At 52.8% G+C, this 19,442-nt stretch overlaps 3 protein-coding genes across 7 annotated transcripts; 2 read left to right on the top strand and 1 right to left on the bottom strand.

Moving 5' to 3' along the window:
• Nucleotides 1-218: 218 nt before the first annotated feature.
• LOC127467519 (cytochrome c oxidase assembly factor 4 homolog, mitochondrial) lies at nucleotides 219-1,267 on the bottom strand. 2 transcript variants are annotated; one of them, XM_051779559.1, is made up of 2 exons: nucleotides 997-1,267; nucleotides 219-603 (listed from the first exon to the last, which is right to left on the bottom strand). In XM_051779559.1, exon 2 carries the CDS (start codon nucleotides 594-596, stop codon nucleotides 348-350), a length of 249 nt encoding a protein of 82 aa, XP_051635519.1. In that variant the 5' UTR covers nucleotides 597-603; nucleotides 997-1,267; the 3' UTR covers nucleotides 219-347. The 2 variants fall into 2 exon arrangements, with proteins under 2 accessions (XP_051635519.1, XP_051635518.1); XM_051779558.1 differs by having other exon boundaries at nucleotides 1,043-1,134.
• PAAF1 (proteasomal ATPase associated factor 1) lies at nucleotides 1,126-11,861 on the top strand. 4 transcript variants are annotated; one of them, XM_051779519.1, is made up of 13 exons: nucleotides 1,126-1,163; nucleotides 1,230-1,327; nucleotides 1,739-1,779; nucleotides 2,319-2,422; nucleotides 2,737-2,826; nucleotides 6,221-6,319; nucleotides 7,055-7,205; nucleotides 8,840-9,034; nucleotides 9,321-9,412; nucleotides 9,547-9,662; nucleotides 10,742-10,824; nucleotides 11,034-11,116; nucleotides 11,455-11,861. In XM_051779519.1, the coding sequence occupies exons 2-13, from the start codon at nucleotides 1,284-1,286 to the stop codon at nucleotides 11,530-11,532; spliced, it is 1,176 nt and encodes a 391-aa protein (XP_051635479.1). In that variant the 5' UTR covers nucleotides 1,126-1,163; nucleotides 1,230-1,283; the 3' UTR covers nucleotides 11,533-11,861. The 4 variants fall into 4 exon arrangements, with proteins under 4 accessions (XP_051635479.1, XP_051635480.1, XP_051635482.1 ...); XM_051779520.1 differs by having other exon boundaries at nucleotides 1,130-1,163; nucleotides 1,742-1,779; XM_051779522.1 differs by lacking the exons at nucleotides 1,126-1,163; nucleotides 2,319-2,422 and having other exon boundaries at nucleotides 1,245-1,327; nucleotides 11,455-11,860.
• A 114-nt stretch (nucleotides 11,862-11,975) lies between these two features.
• DNAJB13 (DnaJ heat shock protein family (Hsp40) member B13) lies at nucleotides 11,976-15,950 on the top strand. Its single transcript, XM_051779542.1, has 8 exons — nucleotides 11,976-12,096; nucleotides 12,717-12,820; nucleotides 13,076-13,237; nucleotides 13,642-13,799; nucleotides 14,466-14,579; nucleotides 15,121-15,234; nucleotides 15,321-15,397; nucleotides 15,734-15,950. Exons 1-8 carry the CDS (start codon nucleotides 12,029-12,031, stop codon nucleotides 15,888-15,890), a joined length of 954 nt encoding a protein of 317 aa, XP_051635502.1. The 5' UTR covers nucleotides 11,976-12,028; the 3' UTR covers nucleotides 15,891-15,950.
• Nucleotides 15,951-19,442: the final 3,492 nt, after the last annotated feature.

Here is a 19,442-nt window from a genome sequence, read left to right on the forward strand (position 1 = left end):
CCCCACCTTGTCCCCAGCCCAAAGCACTGAGTGCCACGTCCAGTCTTTCCTTAAAAACTTTCAGGGATGGGGACTCCACCACCTCCCTGGGCAGCCCCTTCCAATGCCTGATCACCCTTTCCATGAAAAAATTCCTCCTGATGTCCAGCCTGGTGCAGATTGAGGCCACATCCTCCAAACCCCTCTGCCCTTCCCGCTTTGCTGCGGGTACCGATGAAGACGATTAAATTCCCAGATTTAATTTCCCACGTGGATTTCCTGGCACTTGGGTAAAAAAAAAAAAAAATCACGCAAAAAAAGGGGGGTGAAAGGCACAGCTCCCCCATTCCTGGGGGTCCCGAGTGGTGTCACTGTGCAGGGTGTGCCCGGCTCTGTCCCTGTTCCCGCTGGTCCCGCCGGGCCATGCAGGCTCCGAATGCCCGGAGCTGTGTCTGGCAGTGCCGCCAATCCCGGTGCTGTTCCATGCACTCCTGCAGCTCCCGGTGCTGCTCCAGGCAGCCCGTCCGGGCGATCCTGGCATCCAGGGGGTCCTCACCCTCCTCATCCTCCTCCTTCCCCGCTGGCGCACGGCTCCAGGAGTGTCCCGGCTTGGCCATGGGAGAACTGGGAAGGAGGGAGGGAGTAGGGGGTGTTATCTGGGGGGGCATCCTGTGCTCTGTGCACCCCCCAGGAGGGGCTCAGCCCCCCTATAGACACCCAGGACCCCCAAAACGGGCGCTCAGCACCCTCCCCATCGCACCTCACCCCCACCCGTGGGTCCTCAGCATCCTCCCTGACCCCCGCCTACCCACCCACGCCTTACACCCCCAGGGGTGCCCACCCCGCCATGAGTGCCCAGCACCCCCCGTACGTGTGCACCCCCACGCGTGGCTGCTCAGCACCCCCAAAATGGGTGCTCGGCACCTCCTCCACCCACCTCGCCCCTACCCACGGGTGCCCGGCACCTCCTCCGACCCCTCACTCTCCCACAGGTGCCCACTCCCCATAGGTGCGTACCCCCCCAAAGGTGCCCGGCACCTCCTCCCTCGCACCGTACCCGCACCCGCGGAGCTGCCGCTCCCCCCGAGCCGCCGGTGCCGCCTCAGCCCGGCCCGCGCGGCCGGAGGCGGAAGGGGCGGTGTCCCCGCGGCGGGGAAGGTGTCCCCACGGACGGGGCGGTGCCGGTGTCCCCGCGGCGGGGAAGGTGTCCCCAGGGACGGGGCGGTGCCGGTGTCCCCGCGGCAGGGGAGGTGTCCCCGAGGAAGGGGCGGTGTCCCCGAGGAAGGGGCGGTGTCCCCGCGGCGATGGCGGCCCTCCGGATCCAGAGCGACTGGAGCCGCGCGCTCAGGTGCCAGCGGGGCCTGTCCCTGTCCCTGGCCTTGTCCCTGCCCCGGCTCCTGTCCCTGCCCCTGTCCCACTCCCTGTTCGCGGCCCCTGTTCCCTGTCCCGGCTCCTCTCCCTGTTCCCTGCCCTTGTCCCGGCTCCTGTCTCTGTTCCTTGCCCCTGCGCCGGTCCCTGTTCCTGTTCCCTCTCCCCGTTCCCTTCCCCGATCCCTGTTCCCGTTCCCTGTCCCTGTTCCCTGCCCCAGTCCTGGTCCCTGGTCCCGACTCCTGTCCCTGGTCGCGGCCCTAGTCCCGGCCCCTGTCCTTGTCCCTGGTCCCTGTTCTTGTTCCCTGGTCCCTGTTCTTGTTCCCTGGTCCCTGTCCCTGTTCCTGCCCCTGTTCCCTGTCCCGCTCACGGCCGCTCCTTCTCTCCGCAGCAGGGACGAGGGCGAGGCCTGGCTGAGCTGCCGCTGCCCCGGTGAGTGGCCGGGGGGTCCCCCGGGGGTCAGGGGGACACTGGGGGTGACGGGGGGATTGGGGAGCCCTGTGGTGCAGAAAGGGGTGGGGGCAGTTGGGGGGGTCGCTGTGGTTTTAAGAGGGGGTGAAGATTATTGGGATCCCTGGGGGTTAGGAGGGGCTGGGGGAATTTTGTGTCCCTGTGGGTTGGGGGAGGTGGGAGCACTTGGGGACCCTCTGGGTGAGGAGTGGATGCAGGTGGTTGGGGGGGTCTCTGTGGTTTAAGAGGAGGTGGGGTCCTGTCATTAATGGGGTCGTTTTGGGGTCCCTGTGGGTTAGGAGGGGAAAGGGACTATGGGGGGATCCCTCTGAATTAGGAAGGGTTGGTGGTGTTTAGGGTCTGTGTGGGGTAGGAGAGATTGGAGTTGTTTGGGGTCCCTGTGGCTTAGGAAGGGTTGGGGGTGTTTGGGGTCCCTGTGGTCAGGGAGGGTGGGCTAAGGGTCTCTGTGCCTTGGGGGGTCTCTGTGTTGTGGGGTCTCAGGGCTGCCCCTTTTCCCCCAGGGAAGCCCACCCTGTACGGCAGCGTCACCCGCCGCGGGCTCAGTTCCGAGGGCATCCCAGACATAGCAGCCTCCGAGGGATTCCTGGTTCAGGAAGTCACCAAGGTGCCAGGGCTGCGTGTGGGGGGGTGACACGAAGAGGGGACACACTGACAGCCCAAAGCTGTCACCCTGCAGGGTCCTGTCCAGCCATCCTAACCTCCCTCTAGGCACAGCCCTGGGGCTGCTCCAGGACATCCCACAGGGATGGGGCTCTGTGTCCCTTCCCACCTGCATCCTTGGGAGACCAGCCCAGCACTGACCTTTCCATGGGTTTCCAGGCTCTGGGATCCCCCAGCTGGCTCCAGGTCACAGCTCTTCCTCAGCAGGATCAACAGCACCTCTAATTCCTTTTTTTCCCCCTCTCTTTCCTTCCTTAGAAAAGCATCCTCATTTCTTGTCCTCATGAAAATGTGTCCACAAAGTTCCTGGCCCCGTACACAACTTTTTCTAGGATTCATCAGAAAAGTGTGAGTATCCTGTGATGTGGGAGGGGAATCCCTGGGGGTGACTGGGAACTCTTCACAACACATCCCTGACCATGGTGTCCTCGTGCTGGGGGGGGACTAGAGCGTGGATTGGTGTGTGTGGGGTTGGAATGGACATGGAACTGTGATCTTGTAGTGGTTTAGGAAGGGTATTCCCCAATGTAGTGTTCCCAATGGATGGAGAGGAGAATTGGAGGCACAAAAGATCAGGGATTTAGATAAGAACAATGAACAATTTACTGGGAACAGCAGTGGAATAAGGAAACAAACAGAAACAAAAATACCAATTAACTGTACAGGCCAGGGAACAATCCACATGGGAACGCTCACAGTGTGCCACCCAAATATCCCTGGGATCCCTGTAAAATTGAACCCTGTCCTAGGCAAAACCAGGACATTCCCACCCCTTATTGTAACCCATCTGCATCGTGCCCAGATCCTACCCCTCCCAGCTACATCTACACACACAAACATGGGGCTCATTCCCATTTTTTTCACTGGATTTCTGAGCCTTACGAAACCAATCCAGTGCATTCTTTGAGACCTCGCTCTCTTCCAGCACTTTTCTTCGGGAGCTCTTCTAAAGCTCTTCTGCAATGAAAACTCTGACTTTGAGTTTGCTGGAGCTGTTCCATCCAGGCAGCTCAGGGATGTCTTCAGCAAGGATAGCAGGGCTGCGGCAGATGGGGCAGATGCCGCAAAGCCGGGAGACCGCCATTCTGATGCATTCCCTGTGGAATTCATGCCCACATTCCAGTTCACACCTGTCTTTGCCTAGCATCTCATGGCATACTCTGCAGGGATAATAATCACGGTCCTTGAACCAAGGAAAGAACTTAACCCCTGCGAGGCGAGAGAGCTCTTCATCGTACTGGCAGAGACGGGCGGCCAGTCTGTTCACCGTGAGCCGCGCGCTCCATCCGATGGTTGGGAATGTCTTGGAGTAAGGCCATGGAGCGCTTTCTCGGAGCCTGTGCCACGTGTAGAACGTACAGAAGGCTTTCCCCGGATCCAGGGGGAACTCCTCCCTCACAGTCCCCTCGTAGAGCACCTGCAGCACAGCCAATTCCCTCAGGTACTGGACACCTTCCTTCAGGTACCTCCACTTGTTCCTGGGCACAAACAGATCATTCTTGGCAGGACGCCATTCCTTCACGCTGGACAGGAGCCTCTTCCAGAGGCTGAGGGGTTCTGCCGTCTTCCCGATCCCCTTGTCAATGTGCACTTTCCAGGCCAGGCATCCCAGCTGCCTGGCTTCTCTGCCATCCAGTATTATATCCTGTGCCCCGAAGGCCCAGCACCGCGCCAGCCAGGCCAGCACCGACTCGTTCAGCTGGCGCCGGAAATACTTCCGGATATGGCGCAGCCTATCCAGGCATGGGCATTGCAGGCTCAGCGCTGCCCCTGCCTCCTCTTCTTCTGAGGACCCCGTTTCCTCTTCATCCCTCACCAGGGGAACTGATTTGCTCTTGGATTTCTTCAGGGCAGGGGCAACTGCTTCTGGCAGGGGTTCAGCTGCAGTTTGAGTGGCCACTGATTTGCTCTCGGATTTCTTCCCTAGAGCTGGAGTTTGAGTGGCCACGCTGAGAGTTGTTCTCTCTTGCCCCCAGGGGAGCTGCCTGGCATCCAGCAGTGCCCGGTAAGCACTGGCCATGGCCCAGCACAGGGCAATGAGTCGCTCCTCTCTGCAATTGTCACGGCATTTTTCTTTCAAGTATTCTGCCATTTTATCAGGGTCCTGTAGTTCTTCAGGGGTGAACCTCCAAAGCATCGAAGGAAAATAGTCCTCCAAAAGCTGGCCGATTTTCTCCCACCTTCCCTGCCACTCCTGATTACACACCCTGGGGACAAGTGCCGGGAAGGCCCTGCTAAAAAATCCTCTTATCTTTCTAAACACGGTGCGGACCGCGCCTCTAAGCACGTAGGAGACCGTGCCGAGGAAACTCGGCAGACACAGCAAAAGGAGGATGCTTTGCATAACACTGAAAGGCAATTCAAAAGCTCTTGTGTACGTCCTGAAGGAGTAATAGCGGTGGAAAAGCTGGAGAAAATAGCCCTTCCCTGTTCTCCCCTCGGGCTGGGCAGGTTTATTAATGGACTGGTGGACGCAGAGCGTCACGTCACAAATTACTGTCGCAGCGAACAGCACCAAAACGGCGATGAGAACTTTCTTTGCCCTGGGATAGTACTTCAGGACGGGCTCGAGCGGGTGTTTATAATAGGGGCTAAAGAGCATAACGCACAGGTACAGGTGCAGCCACCCTGTATCCATTGCCAGTTCCTAATACGGCCAGTGCTGGGATCCGAATCGTCCCCGACCCGCTGCGGGCAGGTCTGTTCTATCCCAACCCTTCCTGCCCCCGAATTAGGCTGGGGTGGTTTAAGAATGGAATTCCCGAATTCCAGCCGGTGGCTGGAGAGGGGAATTGGAGGCCCAAAAGGCAAAGGAGGGGGGCTGAGATAAGAACAACTCACTGGGAACAGCAATGGATGGAACGAGGAGCGACCACGCGGGATGCGGCCGGGAAGGAGGAAACGCGTTTTCCCGCGTTTCCTGTTTGTCCCGCCCGCGCATGGAGCGGCGGGATCGCATTCCATCCTGGCCTTGCCCCTCCTACCGCCGGAAAAGTTAACCCTGTCGTGACTGGAACCTTCCCTTCCAATGGTCATCCGCGTTTCTTGTTCCTGCCTGGGATTTCACGCTGCAGCGTTTTCTCCCAATGCACGGACTGCGAACGCAATTAAAAAACCGCAGTGCAAATGCAATTACCGGAATCGCAGAATCCTTAAGGTTGGAAAATACGTCCGAGATCATCGAGTCCACCCTGTGCCCGATGCCCACCTTGTCCCCCAGCCCAGAGCACTGAGTGCCACGGCCAGTCCTTCCCTGGACACCTCCAGGGATGGGGACTCCAAACCTCCCTGGGCAGCCCCTGCCAGTGCCTGACCACCCTTTCCAGCAAGAAATTCCTCCTGATGTCCAACCTGACCCTCCCCTGGCACAGCTTGAGGCCGTTCCCTCTCCTCCTGTCCCTTGTTCCCTGGGAGCAGAACCCGACCCACCCTGGCTCCCCCCTTCTGTCAGGGAGTTGCAGAGCCAGAAGGTCCCCCCTGAGCCTCCTTTTCTCCAGGCTGAGCCCCCTCAGCTCCCTCAGCTGCTCCTGCTGCTCCAGCCCCTTCCCAGCTCCGTTCCCTTCCCTGGACACGCTCCAGCCCCTCAGTGTCCAAGCCTATGAGGTCCTTGTTTCAATATTCAGGTGTTATCACCTACAACTGTACAATGATGTACTCAGCACGTCTCCCCCAGTACAGAATTAGTCTCTTGAGCAGAAATAGCTCTATAAAGCTAATTTTTGGTGCTTTTCCCCTCCTGCAGATCACCTGTCTTGACATTTCCAGCGGTGGAGGACTTGGTGTATCCACCAGCACAGATGGGACCATGAAAATCTGGCAGGCTGCCAACGGAGAAATAAGAGTAAGAGCCTCTGAATTTGATGTTTCGTGTTGGGTGGGACATTGCTGAGGTCCTTTGGCCCTGACTTTGGTCAGGCTGTTCACACCCTGGGAAAAATCTGGCTTTCGAATGAAAAGCTGATTGAGATTTCCCATCTTGGAGGCTTTAAGTCAAATCTGTTGGGAAGGGTGTCTTCTCCCAAGGAGAAATGTTGCTCAGCAATCCAGAGTCCCAGGGCGAAAATGGAACGGCTTAGGAATAACAGGGAGGGTGCAGCAGCTGTGGTACAAGCACTGAATTTGTTCTGCAGTAGAGAAGATTATTAAAAAAGAAATTATTAAAGAAGATTATAGATTATTAAAGAAATTGTAAAAGAAGACATTAAAAAGGAAATTTTTAAAAAAATGTTTCTGTGCTGGATTAACCACATCCTGTCTTATCAGCCTGCTCAGTGAAGGTGCTTCTTGTGGAGCTTGACCTTCAGCTCCTTGTTTGGCAGAGGATAAAGACATTTAACCTGTAATTAGAAGCAAATTTAGTGTCCTTTGCTACATAATTAGCTGCTCAAGTGGTAGAGGGAAGCCCAGAGTGTCACCTCTTCACCTCAAATTCAGACAAGCAACACAAACCCCAAGGATTTGAGCTTAATCCTCTTGTCCACGTGGGAATTCCAAGTTTTCCAGTGTCACAGCTCCAAGATTGCTTGGCATGAAGGTGATGACAATGGAACTAGCACACAGTTCTTTGTTTTTCCAGAGACTATTGGAAGGCCATGTGTATGATGTGAATTGTTGCAGGTTTTTCCCATCTGGCCTCGTGGTGCTGAGTGGGGGAATGGATGCCCAGCTAAAGATCTGGTCAGCAGAGGATGCCAGCTGTGTAGTGACATTTAAAGGTCACAAAGGAGGTACAGAGCCTTTGAAATGCTTCATCTCCTGAGTGTGAACTTGCCTTGCACCCCAGGGCTGATGTTCAGTCACCAGTACCTTTTTTAAGCTCCCAGAACTTGAATAGAAAGGTTGGAAATTCTTTGTAGTAGAAGAAACTTGTTTCTCTCTCCAACCTGTTTTTTCTTAATTAATTTAAAAAGAGGGAGGGTGCAATACAGCAGGCTGTTGCTCCAGAGGTGGAGGCACAGAGATTCTGCTCCTCCAGGGCAGTCTCAGCTCTCCAGAGCTCCATCCTGCTTCCAGGAGCTTTGCTGCCTGCTCTGGGAATGCCTCCTGCTTGCTCTCAGGTTATCCTGCTCACCTTCAGTAGCGCCAGGGCCTCTTCCTTTTGGTTTTTGTTTGGTTTTTTCCTTGCCCGGAAAACCATACAGCAGTTTATTATTATGGACTTGCAGCTCCCTGTGCTGGTTAAAGGGAGTAAAGCAGGACAAGAGCAGCTGGGAGGATACTCAAGTAATCTCTGGAAAGAAGATTTGGTTTCCAGGACCCTCCACTGGGAGGGTTTAGGATTTAGGCCCAGTGCTTAGGCAGGCACCTGTTCTGCTCTTGTTTACACCTGGCCCAGAGCACAGTGGCCACGGTCTGCTTGTGGCAGGTGGTTCCTTCCCAAGGGATGGCAACTGGAGCACTTGGGTTATCCTGAGCAAGTCCAAGTGAGGTGTGGATGTGGCATCAGATGCCCAAAACACTGCCCAAAATTATCTGTTCCCTGAGCAACCAACTGCTCTGGGCAGGCTCTGGTTTTCTGTCTCACAAGGTGCCGGGCTTGACTGAGAGATTAATAAACTCCTAAACTTGATTAACTCAAAAACCCATCTTACACTGAACCTGGCATTGTCCTAATGCAATTTGGTGATTGGAACTAGAATGTTTTTGAGGTCCCTTCCAATTCCATAGTCCCTTTGTGTGGATTCAAAAGGCTTTGGCACAGGTGTCCTGTACCCGAACCGTGGCAGTGTTGGGACAGTGCCTTGGCCGTGGCTCTCAGGGTGACTTTATTCCCTGCCTATACCTCCAGCCCAAGCTGCTGCAGTCACTCTGCTTGGCTTATCCTTGTCAAGTTTAATGACTCCTTCTGTAAGGAAAGTGTCAAATTAAATCTCCTGACCATCTGACTGTTCCCTGCTAAAAAGCCACTGTGTCATTTTTCACATCCAGATTTGACTGCCCACAGTAAAATAAAGTAGTTAGGGGATCTTAGCACCTGCACAAGCTGCTCTTTGGGTGTTGCTGTAGTTGCATAACAGGGATGCTGCTTTGGGGATTATCCAGGGATGAACTTGGGAACATTTAAGAGTGCCAGGCCAGGCTGTTTTCTGCCCAAATTAATTTTGTGCAGTGTCAGCTCAGTCTGAAGTGAGGTGTTGCTGATCATTTGATGGATAATGTCTTCCCTTTGTGCCAAGTGGTGGCTCCCACGCTGTAAGGTTTTCTGAGAGCTGCTTCCTTCCACAGGCACGTTTTCCTAGAGGCACAACTTGCCTGTGTGTGACTGGTGTCACTGGGAACAGTGGCTTGGGGCGTTGGGTTCGGCTTGGGAAACGAGGTGCTTTTTTGTGTGTGTCTGAACACGGCCTTTGCTTCCATGCAGGGATTTTGGACACTGCCATTGTGGATCGAGGCAGGAATGTCCTGTCCTGCTCCAGGGATGGCACTGCCCGGCTCTGGGACTGCGGGAAATCCACCTGTCTGGGTGTCATTGCCGACTGTGGCTCCCCCGTGAACGGCATCGCCGTAGGCACTGCCGACGACTCCCTGAACCTGGGCGCGCCCGAAAATCCTCCCAGTAAGGCTCTTCCTCTGAAAATTCCCCTTCACTTCCCTGTCCCAAACTGCTGAGGTTTGTCACCAGGAATCCCTTGGGAAGGGAGCAGAGCACTCCAGTCCTGGGCAGCAGTTGAGCCTTATCGAGCAGTTTGGGGGACTAAACTGAGCTCTGCTCAATTACCGGCCTTCCTGGTGTCTTGGGATCTGGGGGAATGTTGCCCCAAGTTCAGTGGCAGTGATCCAAACTCTCAGGATTTGATCCCATCAGGATCTGTTGCTGGAATGACCTGTTGTCCTTTTGCCAGGTGAGCGTGAGATCGGGACAGAAGGGAAAATCCTGCTGCTGGCCCGGGAGGACAAGAAGCTTCAGGGAGTGGGACTGCAGAGCAGGCAGCCGGTAAGGATCTGGGATTGCCAGAGCATTGAGATGAGGAATTGAGCCAGGATAAACCTAGACAGGTAAAATGGTCAGTGTTATCCCAGCTCCATTTTCCACCGAGGTTCACACTCGGTTCGTTCCCAAATTTCCAGGTGTTCCTCTTTGTGGGATCTGACGCCTTCAACTGCTGCACGTTCCTCTCGAGCACCTATATCCTGGCAGGGACTCAGGATGGGAACATCTACCAGCTGGACGTGAGGAACACAAAGTGAGTGAGTGCCTGGGGCTGCAAGGCTTTAAACAACCAGGGTTTGGTGGGAAAAGAGCTGGATGGAGGGGGCTGGCAGGCAGTGCCACTTCCAAGGGGTGCGTCCTGTGGCGCCAGAAGCTCCAGAGCCTCTGGCAGCCAGTTTTTTCTCTTGGGAAGCACTGGAGAGGTTCCTGCTGCTCAGGTGGGTGATCCAATGGGATGTTCTCTGGAAGGTGCCTCCTAAAAGACTACAGGTTCCAGGCAGATTCCTTAGTTTCCGAAAAGCTTTTCCATCTTGAGCCATGACAAAGGGTCCTCTTGGCATAGCCTTACCTTGCAGATTATTGCTTTTTTAATATCTATGTGATTATTCATTATAATAATATAATTATATATAACATATTAATAATATAACTATATTATAAATAACTATAGTGATATAATATATATTGTGTATATTATATACATAATAGATAGTATATACATAATATTAATTTATATTCTATATATATTCTATATTTTCTTTATATAGAATAATTCTGTATACTATATAATAATTATAATTATTTTTATTACTTTTATTGTTAATTCTATATTATTGTTTATTATATTATTTATAATCAATATTATAGTTATATAATTATTAGTTATGTTAATATACTGTGCGTATTATGTTATATAAACATCTGTATTATTTTATATATCTATACATATATATATATAATCCAAGTACACAATAAATGTAGATAAGTTGAGCAGAAAACTTCTTAACATCAATATCACCCCCCCAGAAAAAAAAGCACAGCCCCTTGCTTTCCTTCACCTGAGAGTCTTTGAAGGATCCTGATCCTCAGTCCAGTGTAGGACTGGAACTGAGCTGTGGAGTTTTATTGGTGTTCCCTGAAGAGAATCATGGAATGGTTTGGGTTGGAAGGGACCTTAAGGCTCATCCCATTCCACCCCTCTGCCATGGGCAGGGACACCTCTCACTATCCCAGGTTGCTCCAAGCCCTGTCCAACCCGGCCTTGGACACTTCTCTCGGCGACAGCTTCTCTGGGAAATAATCCTCATCCCTTGTTTCTGCTCTTTTTTCCAGCGCTCCAATCCAGGTCATCCACAGGTCAGGAGCACCGGTGCTTTCTCTGCTCCCATACCAAGATGGATTCATTGCCAGCCAAGGTAATTCCAGTGCTGTTCTGGGAGAAATCCTGTAGTGGAACCAAGGAACTCTGTGCTCTTTGGGAATTGTCCTCTTGTCCCTTTGCCTTGTGTCCCTCCAAAACGGGGCCTCCAAGGTGCATCTCACCCATTGGAGCCTTTTCCCGCTGGAATTTCTGTCTGCAATTAACTGCTCATCTCCCTAATTGGCTGATGTCCCTCCCTTCCAGGGGATGGCACCTGCTTCATCCTCCAGCAAGACCTGGATTATGTCCTGGATCTCACTGAGGCTGACTGCGACCCCGTGTACAAGGTAAGGAGTACGGAGTGTCCCTGAGGAGAACCTGGAAGAGGGAAAGCTGCCTTTTCCCTCAGCAAGTTCCTTCACACAGTTGACTTTTTGAGCTTATCTTTAGATTTTCCTCCTGAATATTCCCAATGTTTTGCATAAACAAATCCTCTGTGGTATTCCCTGGCTTCATCTCTGTCGTGCAGGAGCAGAACTGTGGAGTTAGAGTGGCTCTGGCAGGGCTGTGTTTCTATAAAAAGTGTGGATTAAGGATTCTGGAAAGATCCTGAGGGAAAAAGTAGGATTTTATGTGGAAGTGTCACTTCCTGTGTAAAAACTGCTTTTTTTCCCCTCTTCCCCAGGTGGCTTCTTGGGAGAAGGAGATTTACACGTGCTGCAGAGATGGGATAGTGAGGAGATACCAGCTTTCTGACCTTTAAGTGTTTGAAGGGACCAAATAGTGAGGAAATGTGTCAAGATGGCTCTTCCAAGCTGATTTTCCTGGGATGCGTATGCACAATTTGAGGCTCTTGTGGTGACAGAGTGTTTTGGTGGCTGATCATATTTCTGCCTTCAACACAACTGGGATCAAATTTTAATGTAGAGATGATGCTGTGTTGCAATGGAGTTGTTTTGGTTGTTTTTTTTCAGTGCTGAAAAAGTGCTGTTTGTAGGGGGGGAAAATAAATAAATGGGAGGTGGGGGGGTGCTGAAAGTGACTGTGTCACAGTATGGAGTGAAATAAAGCGGCTGCTTTGATAACACCGGTGTGGGAAAGGAATTTCCCGAGGAAATTTGGGAGGTTTATAAGAAAAAAAGAGAGGAGGGGAGGGATGGGGGGGTCAGAGTGCGGAAGTGACGGAAGAACTACAACTCCCGTGATGCCCCGCGCGGCGCGAACAGGAAGTGCCGCGTTCGCCATAGCAACGGGACGCCATGGGCGTGGATTACTACGCCTTGTTGGAGCTGGACCGCGGGGCCACCGCCGACGACATCAAGAAGGCGTGAGGGACCCCCGGGAACGGGGGAGTTCTGGGAGCCCGGGGGGGAGCGGTGGGAGCGGGGGCGACCTCGTGGGTGGCTGCACTTGGCCTCCCCGTGTGCCCCACAGCGGGACTGGGGCGGGGGTGAACGGTCTGAGAGGGCTGGGAAGGGCTGGATGTGAGGATGGGGTCTCTGCTGTCCCCTACAGAGAGTCCAGAGGGCTCTGAGGGCTGGAGCCCCTCTGCTCTGGAGCCAGGCTGGGAGAGCTGGGGGGGGGGGTCACCTGGAGAAGAGAAGGATCCAGGGAGAGCTGAGAGCCCCTTGCAGGGCCTAAAGGGGCTCCAGGAGAGCTGGAGAGGGACTGGGGACAAGGGATGGAGGGACAGGACAAGGGGGAATGGATTCACATAGACGAAGTACAGGGTTAGATGGGATAGTGGGAAGGAATTCTTGGCTGGGAGGGTGGGGAGACCCTGGCACAGGCTGCCCAGAGAAGCTGTGGCTGCCCCTGGATCCCTGGAAGTGTCCAAGGCCAGATTGGAGCAACCTGGGCTACTGGAAGGTGTCCCTGCCCACAGCAGGGGTGGGATGAGATGATCCTTAAGGTCCTTCCCAACCTAAGCCATCCCACGATCTGCAGCTATCGGAGGCTGGCCCTGCAGTACCACCCCCTAAAATGCAAGGAGCCCTGGGGGCCATCGAGATTCCGGCAGCTGGCAGAGGCCTACGATGTGCTCAGCGACCGTAAGTGAGGAGGGGGGTTCCCTTCCACAGATTTTAGGGGCAGGAGGGGCTGGAAGTGGGTGTGAATCCCTGGTTCCTGGCACCCCAGGGAGGTGCCACCAGCTGTGTGACCCACAGGTCAGCTGGGAGCTGGCACACGCTCCGACATCCATCCCACCCATTGCTGGGAACCCCCTTATGCCACCTCCACCCAAGCAAATCCCGGATCTCAGGCTGAGGCTCTCCCCCATTCCCAACCCCTCCTTGTTCCCTAAGCCATGAAGAAAGGCATCTACGACAAGTTTGGAGAAGAGGGGCTCAAGGGTGGCATCCCCCTGGAGCTGGCCAGTGACAACCCCTGGAGCGTGGGATACGTGTTCCACAACAACCCCGAGAAAACCTTCAAGGAGTTCTTTGGTGGGGACAACCCCTTTGCAGGTAGGATGGGGGATTCTGAGGCGGGCGGCTCAGACTCCATCCATAGTTGCTGTGATTCCATGCTTGGAGCTTTAAGCTTTCCAGGGATGTTTCCCTGCCCAACTGCTCTGGGATCCCTCTGGTAACTGGAGTTTAGATCCTGACTTCCCCCAGCCGTGGGTGGGATAGAGGGCTGGAGGTGCATGTTCAGGCTGTCAGCTCCTGCGACCTTTCCTGGGAGGATTCCCACCAAAAAGAGGGATTAGGGGGACAAGGCTGCCATAAACATGAGTAAGGCGGAAACACTCCTGGAAAAAAACCACTTCGGGTGGTTCGGGGTCGGAGAAGAAGGGAGACGAAGACCCCTGAGGCCCCCCCCTGGCTCTGACCTGAGGGAGGGGCCATCCCTCTGCTCCCTCCTGCAGAATTCTTTGCCGAGGATGGCTCGGAGGTGCTCCTGCCCTTCGGGGGGCCCCGGGGCCGGGGGGCGCTCCGGCAGGACCCCCCTGTCATCCGGGACCTCTACGTGTCCCTCGAGGATCTGTTCCATGGCTGCACCAAGAAGATCAAGATCTCCCGCAGGGTAGGGCCGTGGAGCTGGATTTTGGGATGGGCTGTCCCCTCTCTCCGTGTGGGATGTTGAGGGATTTGGGGCTGTGCCGCAGGGAGGGATTGGCACCAAACCCAGCAGGAGCTGAACCAGTGTCCTCCTCTCCAGGCTTGGCAAAGGGAATTCAGCATGGGAGGTGATGCAGGAGCTGGTGGGAAGCGAGGGCTGATTTTGGAGGTGGATGGAGAAGGGGGTCGGCATGTTCTGGGCTCCCACAATTCCATTTTCATGCTATGCTGTGCCCTTTGTGCCCTTTGTCTCCTGGATCCAGTCCTGAGTTTCTCCTGCTCTAGGACAAGAGGAAACTGCCTCAGGTTGTGCCAGGGATGGTTTAGATTGGATGTTGGGGAAAATTCCTTCCCTGAAAGGGTGACATGGGAATGGGCTGTGAGCAGTGCTGGAGTCCCCATTCCCAGAGGATGTGTGGATGTGGCACACGGGGACAGGGGTTAGTGGTGGCCTTGGCAGTGCTGGGAATGGTTGGACTCGATGGTCTCAGAGGGCTTTTCCAACCTTAGTGATCCCACAGTTCTGATTTGGACCCACCACGAAGTACAATCCGTCCTTTCCCTGTTCTCTGCTGGCTTGTGCCAGGGGATTGGAGCAGTCCTGACCCTCCCTCTTTGGTATCCTGCCCAGGTGATGAACGAGGATGGCCAAACCAGCACCATCAGGGATAAGATCCTGACCATCGACGTGCAGCCGGGATGGAAGCGCGGCACCAGGATCACCTTTGAGAAGGAAGGAGACCAGGTAAACCCGGGATCCCAGAGTTCTTAGGGCTGGAAGCAACCTCACCCTCCATGGAAAGAAGTTCTCCCGTGACATGAAATTCTGGTTTCCCATTGTTGGGAAACTTGGCAGCACAACCAGTGGAGCAATTCCAGCATTCCTGTGTTCGGAAACACTCTGAGGAGCCGTTCCTGCCTGGATTTTCCTCAGATAAAAAGCAATAATTGGAAGGGGTGGTTTCCTGCCTGGCACTTGGGAAGCGCAGTTTGATTTCCCTTGGCTGAGCAGGAGTCTGAGAAAATATTCCCTTTTTCCTTAAAGAAAGAAAATACCTTTCCCTTCTCCAGCTGAAAGCGGCAGCAAAAGATCAGGAATTTGTGTCAGCTTTCCCTATGTAAAATCATTTCCAGGTTTTCAAGGCCAGGTTGGATGGGGCTTGGAGCAACCTGGTCTAGTAGAAATTGTGGAGGGTCTGTGGAAGGCAGGTGGAATTGGATGAGCTTTATTATCCCTCCCAACCCACCCTGTGATTCCATGATCTATTTATTCCCCTCAATTTTAGGGCCCCAACGTCATTCCAGCTGACATCATCTTTGTTGTCCAAGAGAAGCTTCACTCAAGGTTTAAAAGAGTTGACAACGACCTCATTTATGTCGCCTCAATCCCACTGGGAAAGGTAAAGGGCCGAGGGAAGGGCCAGAGCTCCACCTCTGGCCCCTGGGGCTGCAGGAGCAGCTCCCAGTGCTGCTCTGTGCCCTGTAGGCACTGACTGGATGCACCCTGGATGTGTGGACACTGGATGGGAGGCTGCTCAACATCCCCATCAACGACATTGTGGAGTAAGTGCCGTGGGGAAATGGGGCTTTTCCATGGATCCTGGTGAGCACGGAGGTGAGCGGGCGCTCCGAGGAACCTCCAAAGCCTTTCCCAGCAGTTCTGGGGCTGGAGGAGGAGGATGATGCCCACAGGGGGTGACTCTTCTGGTCTGGGGCCGTTTTTGGGTGGATGGGAGTCAAGAGGGAGAAGAGGGTGGATGGTGGAGCCCGAAAGAGGAGGAAAAGTCTCCGGTTGAACTTGACTTAAGACAACCCTGGGGAGCTCTGCAGGTGGGGCTGGGGGTCCCAATGTTGGGGATCATCCTGGGGCTCCTCTCAGCCCCTTCCTTTGCTTGGCAGCCCCAGGTACTGCAAGGTAGTTCCTGGGGAGGGAATGCCACTGCCCCAGGACCCCCAGCAGAAGGGGGATCTCCTCATCTACTTCAACATCTGCTTCCCCAAGAGCCTCAGCCCCGAGATAAAAACGCTCCTGAAAAACGCCCTCGTGCCTGAGTAACAGTGACCTTCCCCCTCTGCTCCCTGAACTCCTCTGTGCTGCAGCTCAATAAAGTCCATTTCAGTGTTTATTTGGTTTGATTTTCATGTGTAATACAAGCATCGGTCATTACTCTAGGCTGTTCCTCTCCTTCCATGGATGCAGCTCTGGGCTGGGACCAGACTCCCTCTTCCCCTGCTGCTCTGGAGAGAGGATTGTGCCAAGGCTTCTGAGCAAAGGAAAACAATTAACCAAACCAAGGGCAGTGCTCCTGCCCTGGATCCATTCAGCACTACATGTTCTCCAGTGTTTTCATCAGCACTGATCCATCTAAGCAAGGAAAACAATCCCTCTTTCCCCCCTTCTCCCTCACACCTCCCCTAAGGTGATCCTTGATGTTCCAAGGCCCTGGATCTCTCCTGGCTGCTGTTCAGTGTTTGGTTTGGTAATAAAAGCAGTAAGTTAGTAGGAAAGGAGCGAGAAAAGTGGAGACACTCTTATGGCTGTGCCATGAGAGACAGGAGAAACCTCCTGACTGCAGCTTCCAGATCAGGAGCTTGGGATCTCTGTGTCCTCCACAGATGAGGAAAGAGGCTTTTTCCATGACTAAAGGTGGCCTCCTCCTTTGGAGGTGTGGAAAGTGGAATGGACCTTTTGCCAGGAACCCCTGGGGTTTTGGAGTCCTGCAGTTTTTATCCACACGAGCTCTAGGAATCCACCAGCTGGAAAACTGCCTCCATCCAGGCCTCTCTCCTCTTCAGCTGACAGGGTCGAGGAAAGCTGAAAAAGAACCTGAACTGGAGAAAATGTGCCAGAGCAGAAGGAACAGAAGGTGAAAGAGAGAAAACTGGCACATAATTCCTGACAGGAAGCACAGCACTGTGGGAGGAAGCATGAGGAGAATAGATGTGTGATTCCAAAGGGAGTGAAGCACCTGAACTGCTGTAGTTCCAGGGATCTGAACATCTGATTCCAACTGGCAGGTACAGCTACTGGAGGGGAAAGGCCCAGCAGATTGTTTCTGGAATAAAACAAAAATGTTTATTCTCCCAAAATGTGTTTGTATGGGGATGAGAGGAAACACCGGTGCAGGCACTGGAGTGCAGAGAAACAAGGCAGCAGATCCTTGGAAACCCTTCTCACAAGTCTTCAGGCCAGCAGAGGATTGCAGAAAACACAGCCCATAACTGAAAAGAGACAGTCACTGAAAACCAGTCAAAATTCTCAGTGGAAAAAAATAACAGGAAGAAAACAACAGGTATTTTTTTACTCAGTGTCCACACGGTCTACAAGAACTGAAACACTTGAAATGAACCCTTGGCTCCTCTTGGAGGGAGTCAAGAGTTGCGATGTGGAAGCATAATGAGTTGTTTTAGCATTCCAGTAAAAATAATATCAAGCAGCTACTGTTGATATAGTTACAATGACACCAGCTTTCTCCCATTATTATTGTTGTTCACCTCTGTGCCTGTGGCCTGCAGGGGATTTTTTGTTTTGGTTTGTTTTTTTTTTTCCTTCAGGTTGCAGGTAATTCAATGTCCAGGTTCTTCCTCAGGTGATGTGCTGATGGTGGTAGTGGGGGGTTTTGGGACAGCCAGATGCTGCTCCTGCCCACTGCCATCTTTCTGGTCTGCAGAGTTAGAAATATAATGTTACCAGGCCTGGAAAATGCAGGAACATCTATGGTCTGATCTTTGGGGTAGTATATCACCCATGGCTGGAGGAGCAGAGTGTTTGAAAATAAACACACAATCGTGTTTGCTTTTAAAGCACCAGGAACTTCAAGCCCAGCCCAGCCACCCAGGAGACCAAACCTGTACAATTCTATAGTACAAGGCTCTGTGTTTACTACCAGGACACAAATCAGGAAAGATCCCCTTGTTTTCACTCTCTGCTGCTGTGAAAGCTGCATTTTTTTCCTTAATCCCTGAGGGCTTCTGCTTACACGGGATGGCAGAGAAGATCTGTTCTAAATGTTTTATAAACTGAGAGGAAACTTCCCAGATCTCTCAGTGTGGCAAACAGAAGGTTCAGATAAGAAAGTAAAAGACAGAGATGCATTTTGCTTTTCTAACTTACTGTTTAGCTCTGCCAGAAATGTCCAAATGCCATTGTGTTCCTGAATGGAGCTGCTCTGTGGAGCATTGTGTTCTATCACATGGAGCTGCTCTGTTGGTGGAGCTGCTTCACTTTAAACACCTCAGGATAATTTTCCAAGCAGTTTTTTTTCCTCTGGATGGTCTTGTTAGGAGAGGGATCTGGCAGGGGTGTGTTTCTTGTGGTGTTTCACATGGAAGGATTAATTAGTGGACACTAAATCCAGCAGAGGCTTGGACTGGGAGATGCTCCAGCGCTGGGCACAGGGAGAGCTGCTCTTGGAAAACCATGATGCTCCTTCACATCCATGGTTTGAAGAGGGAGATGATGCTGAAGAGGGCAGGACAGTGTCTTAAGGACAGCAAAACATGCCTTATTTCCTTAAAGATTTTTAACCATTCCAACTGTTTGGCTTAGTCAGGGAGCAGAAGTTGGAGTGTTGTCTGTCAATCCATCCCAACCAGGCCTCTCGTTTATTATCCCACTAATATTTCAGCAGAGTGGCACAGGCTCCCAAACCTCTCCATTTCGGTGTCCCTCCAGGCTTTCCCGGGGCCACCAGGAGAGGGCACATCTCCATCAGGGATGTCACTGCTGCTCAGCAGCGCCGAGAAGGATTTTCCAGCTCGCTCCGCTCACTCAGGACTCTGGGTTTTCACCACTTAGTGCTGCGGGGTTTTGCCTTCCTTTCTTCCCCTCTTTTCTCCTCAAGATGAATTTGCAGGTTGGCTGGAAACTCTGCTCTGTTTTGCCACTGGGAAGTAGGAGGTGGATTTGTGGAATAAATTCTCAAAACTGTTAAGGCGGAGCCACAAAGGACCTTGTAGGACTCTCATCTGAGGTTCCTGGGGGGTGATGTGCTCTTATTACTGTGATGCTTTCTATGAAAAAAAAAAACCCAAATCCTAAAAAAAGCAGATTTTTCTGATCTTGAGAGTAGACGGAGACTCACATCTGTCTTTTGTTTCTGGTCTATAGGATGTTACAGAAGTAATAAAACATAACAACCACTCATTGGAGCCTGACTGAGAAGCAAATTTCCCTGATTTGTCAGAAACTAAACCCATTAAACTTATCTTTGCAAAGCAGAGTGAGGTCGAAAACATGAAAACTCGCCTATTTAAAGATTGTATAAATAGACCATAATTCAGTGTTCAGTGGCACTTGTGATACTCCAGAAAAGGAGCCCACAGCCTAAATTTTGACTGGCAAACTGCACACCGTTCAGCACTAGCTAATTAACACTGCTGGTGAATCTCAGACAGCCCCTGAGAGAACCAAAACATCTACCCACTGAAGATCTATTTAAAAACACCCCGGGACACAGTGACTTCACGAAGTGATTCCTGTATGAGCAACAGCGGGCTCTGCATTGTTCACATTTCAATTGTTTTCTGCATTTCTGTTTCAAATCCCCAATTTCGGCGTCCTCCTTCGAGCTGGGAGCATCAAACATCCCGAGGGGAACGCTGGATT

Source organism: Manacus candei, unplaced genomic scaffold (genome assembly GCF_025592945.1).
Source record: "Manacus candei isolate 608988 ecotype Guabito, Panama unplaced genomic scaffold, ASM2559294v1 h1tg000014l, whole genome shotgun sequence".
NCBI classification, from domain to species: Eukaryota; Metazoa; Chordata; class Aves; order Passeriformes; family Pipridae; genus Manacus; species Manacus candei.

What these genes read in the sequence shown, in the direction of transcription:
- LOC127467519 (XM_051779559.1), bottom strand. Translation starts at nt 596, where the DNA reads ATGGCCAAGCCGGGACACTCCTGGAGCCGTGCGCCAGCGGGGAAGGAG.
- PAAF1 (XM_051779519.1), top strand. Translation starts at nt 1,284, where the DNA reads ATGGCGGCCCTCCGGATCCAGAGCGACTGGAGCCGCGCGCTCAG. An exon ending in CTAGGATTCATCAGAAAAGT is followed by an intron (nt 2,827 to 6,220) that starts GTGAGTATCCTG and finishes CCCCTCCTGCAG; the next exon opens with ATCACCTGTCTTGACATTTC. An exon ending in CGCGCCCGAAAATCCTCCCA is followed by an intron (nt 9,035 to 9,320) that starts GTAAGGCTCTTC and finishes TCCTTTTGCCAG; the next exon opens with GTGAGCGTGAGATCGGGACA.
- DNAJB13 (XM_051779542.1), top strand. Translation starts at nt 12,029, where the DNA reads ATGGGCGTGGATTACTACGCCTTGTTGGAGCTGGACCGCGGGGCCACC. An exon ending in GCCGACGACATCAAGAAGGC is followed by an intron (nt 12,097 to 12,716) that starts GTGAGGGACCCC and finishes CACGATCTGCAG; the next exon opens with CTATCGGAGGCTGGCCCTGC. An exon ending in CCCATCAACGACATTGTGGA is followed by an intron (nt 15,398 to 15,733) that starts GTAAGTGCCGTG and finishes TTTGCTTGGCAG; the next exon opens with CCCCAGGTACTGCAAGGTAG.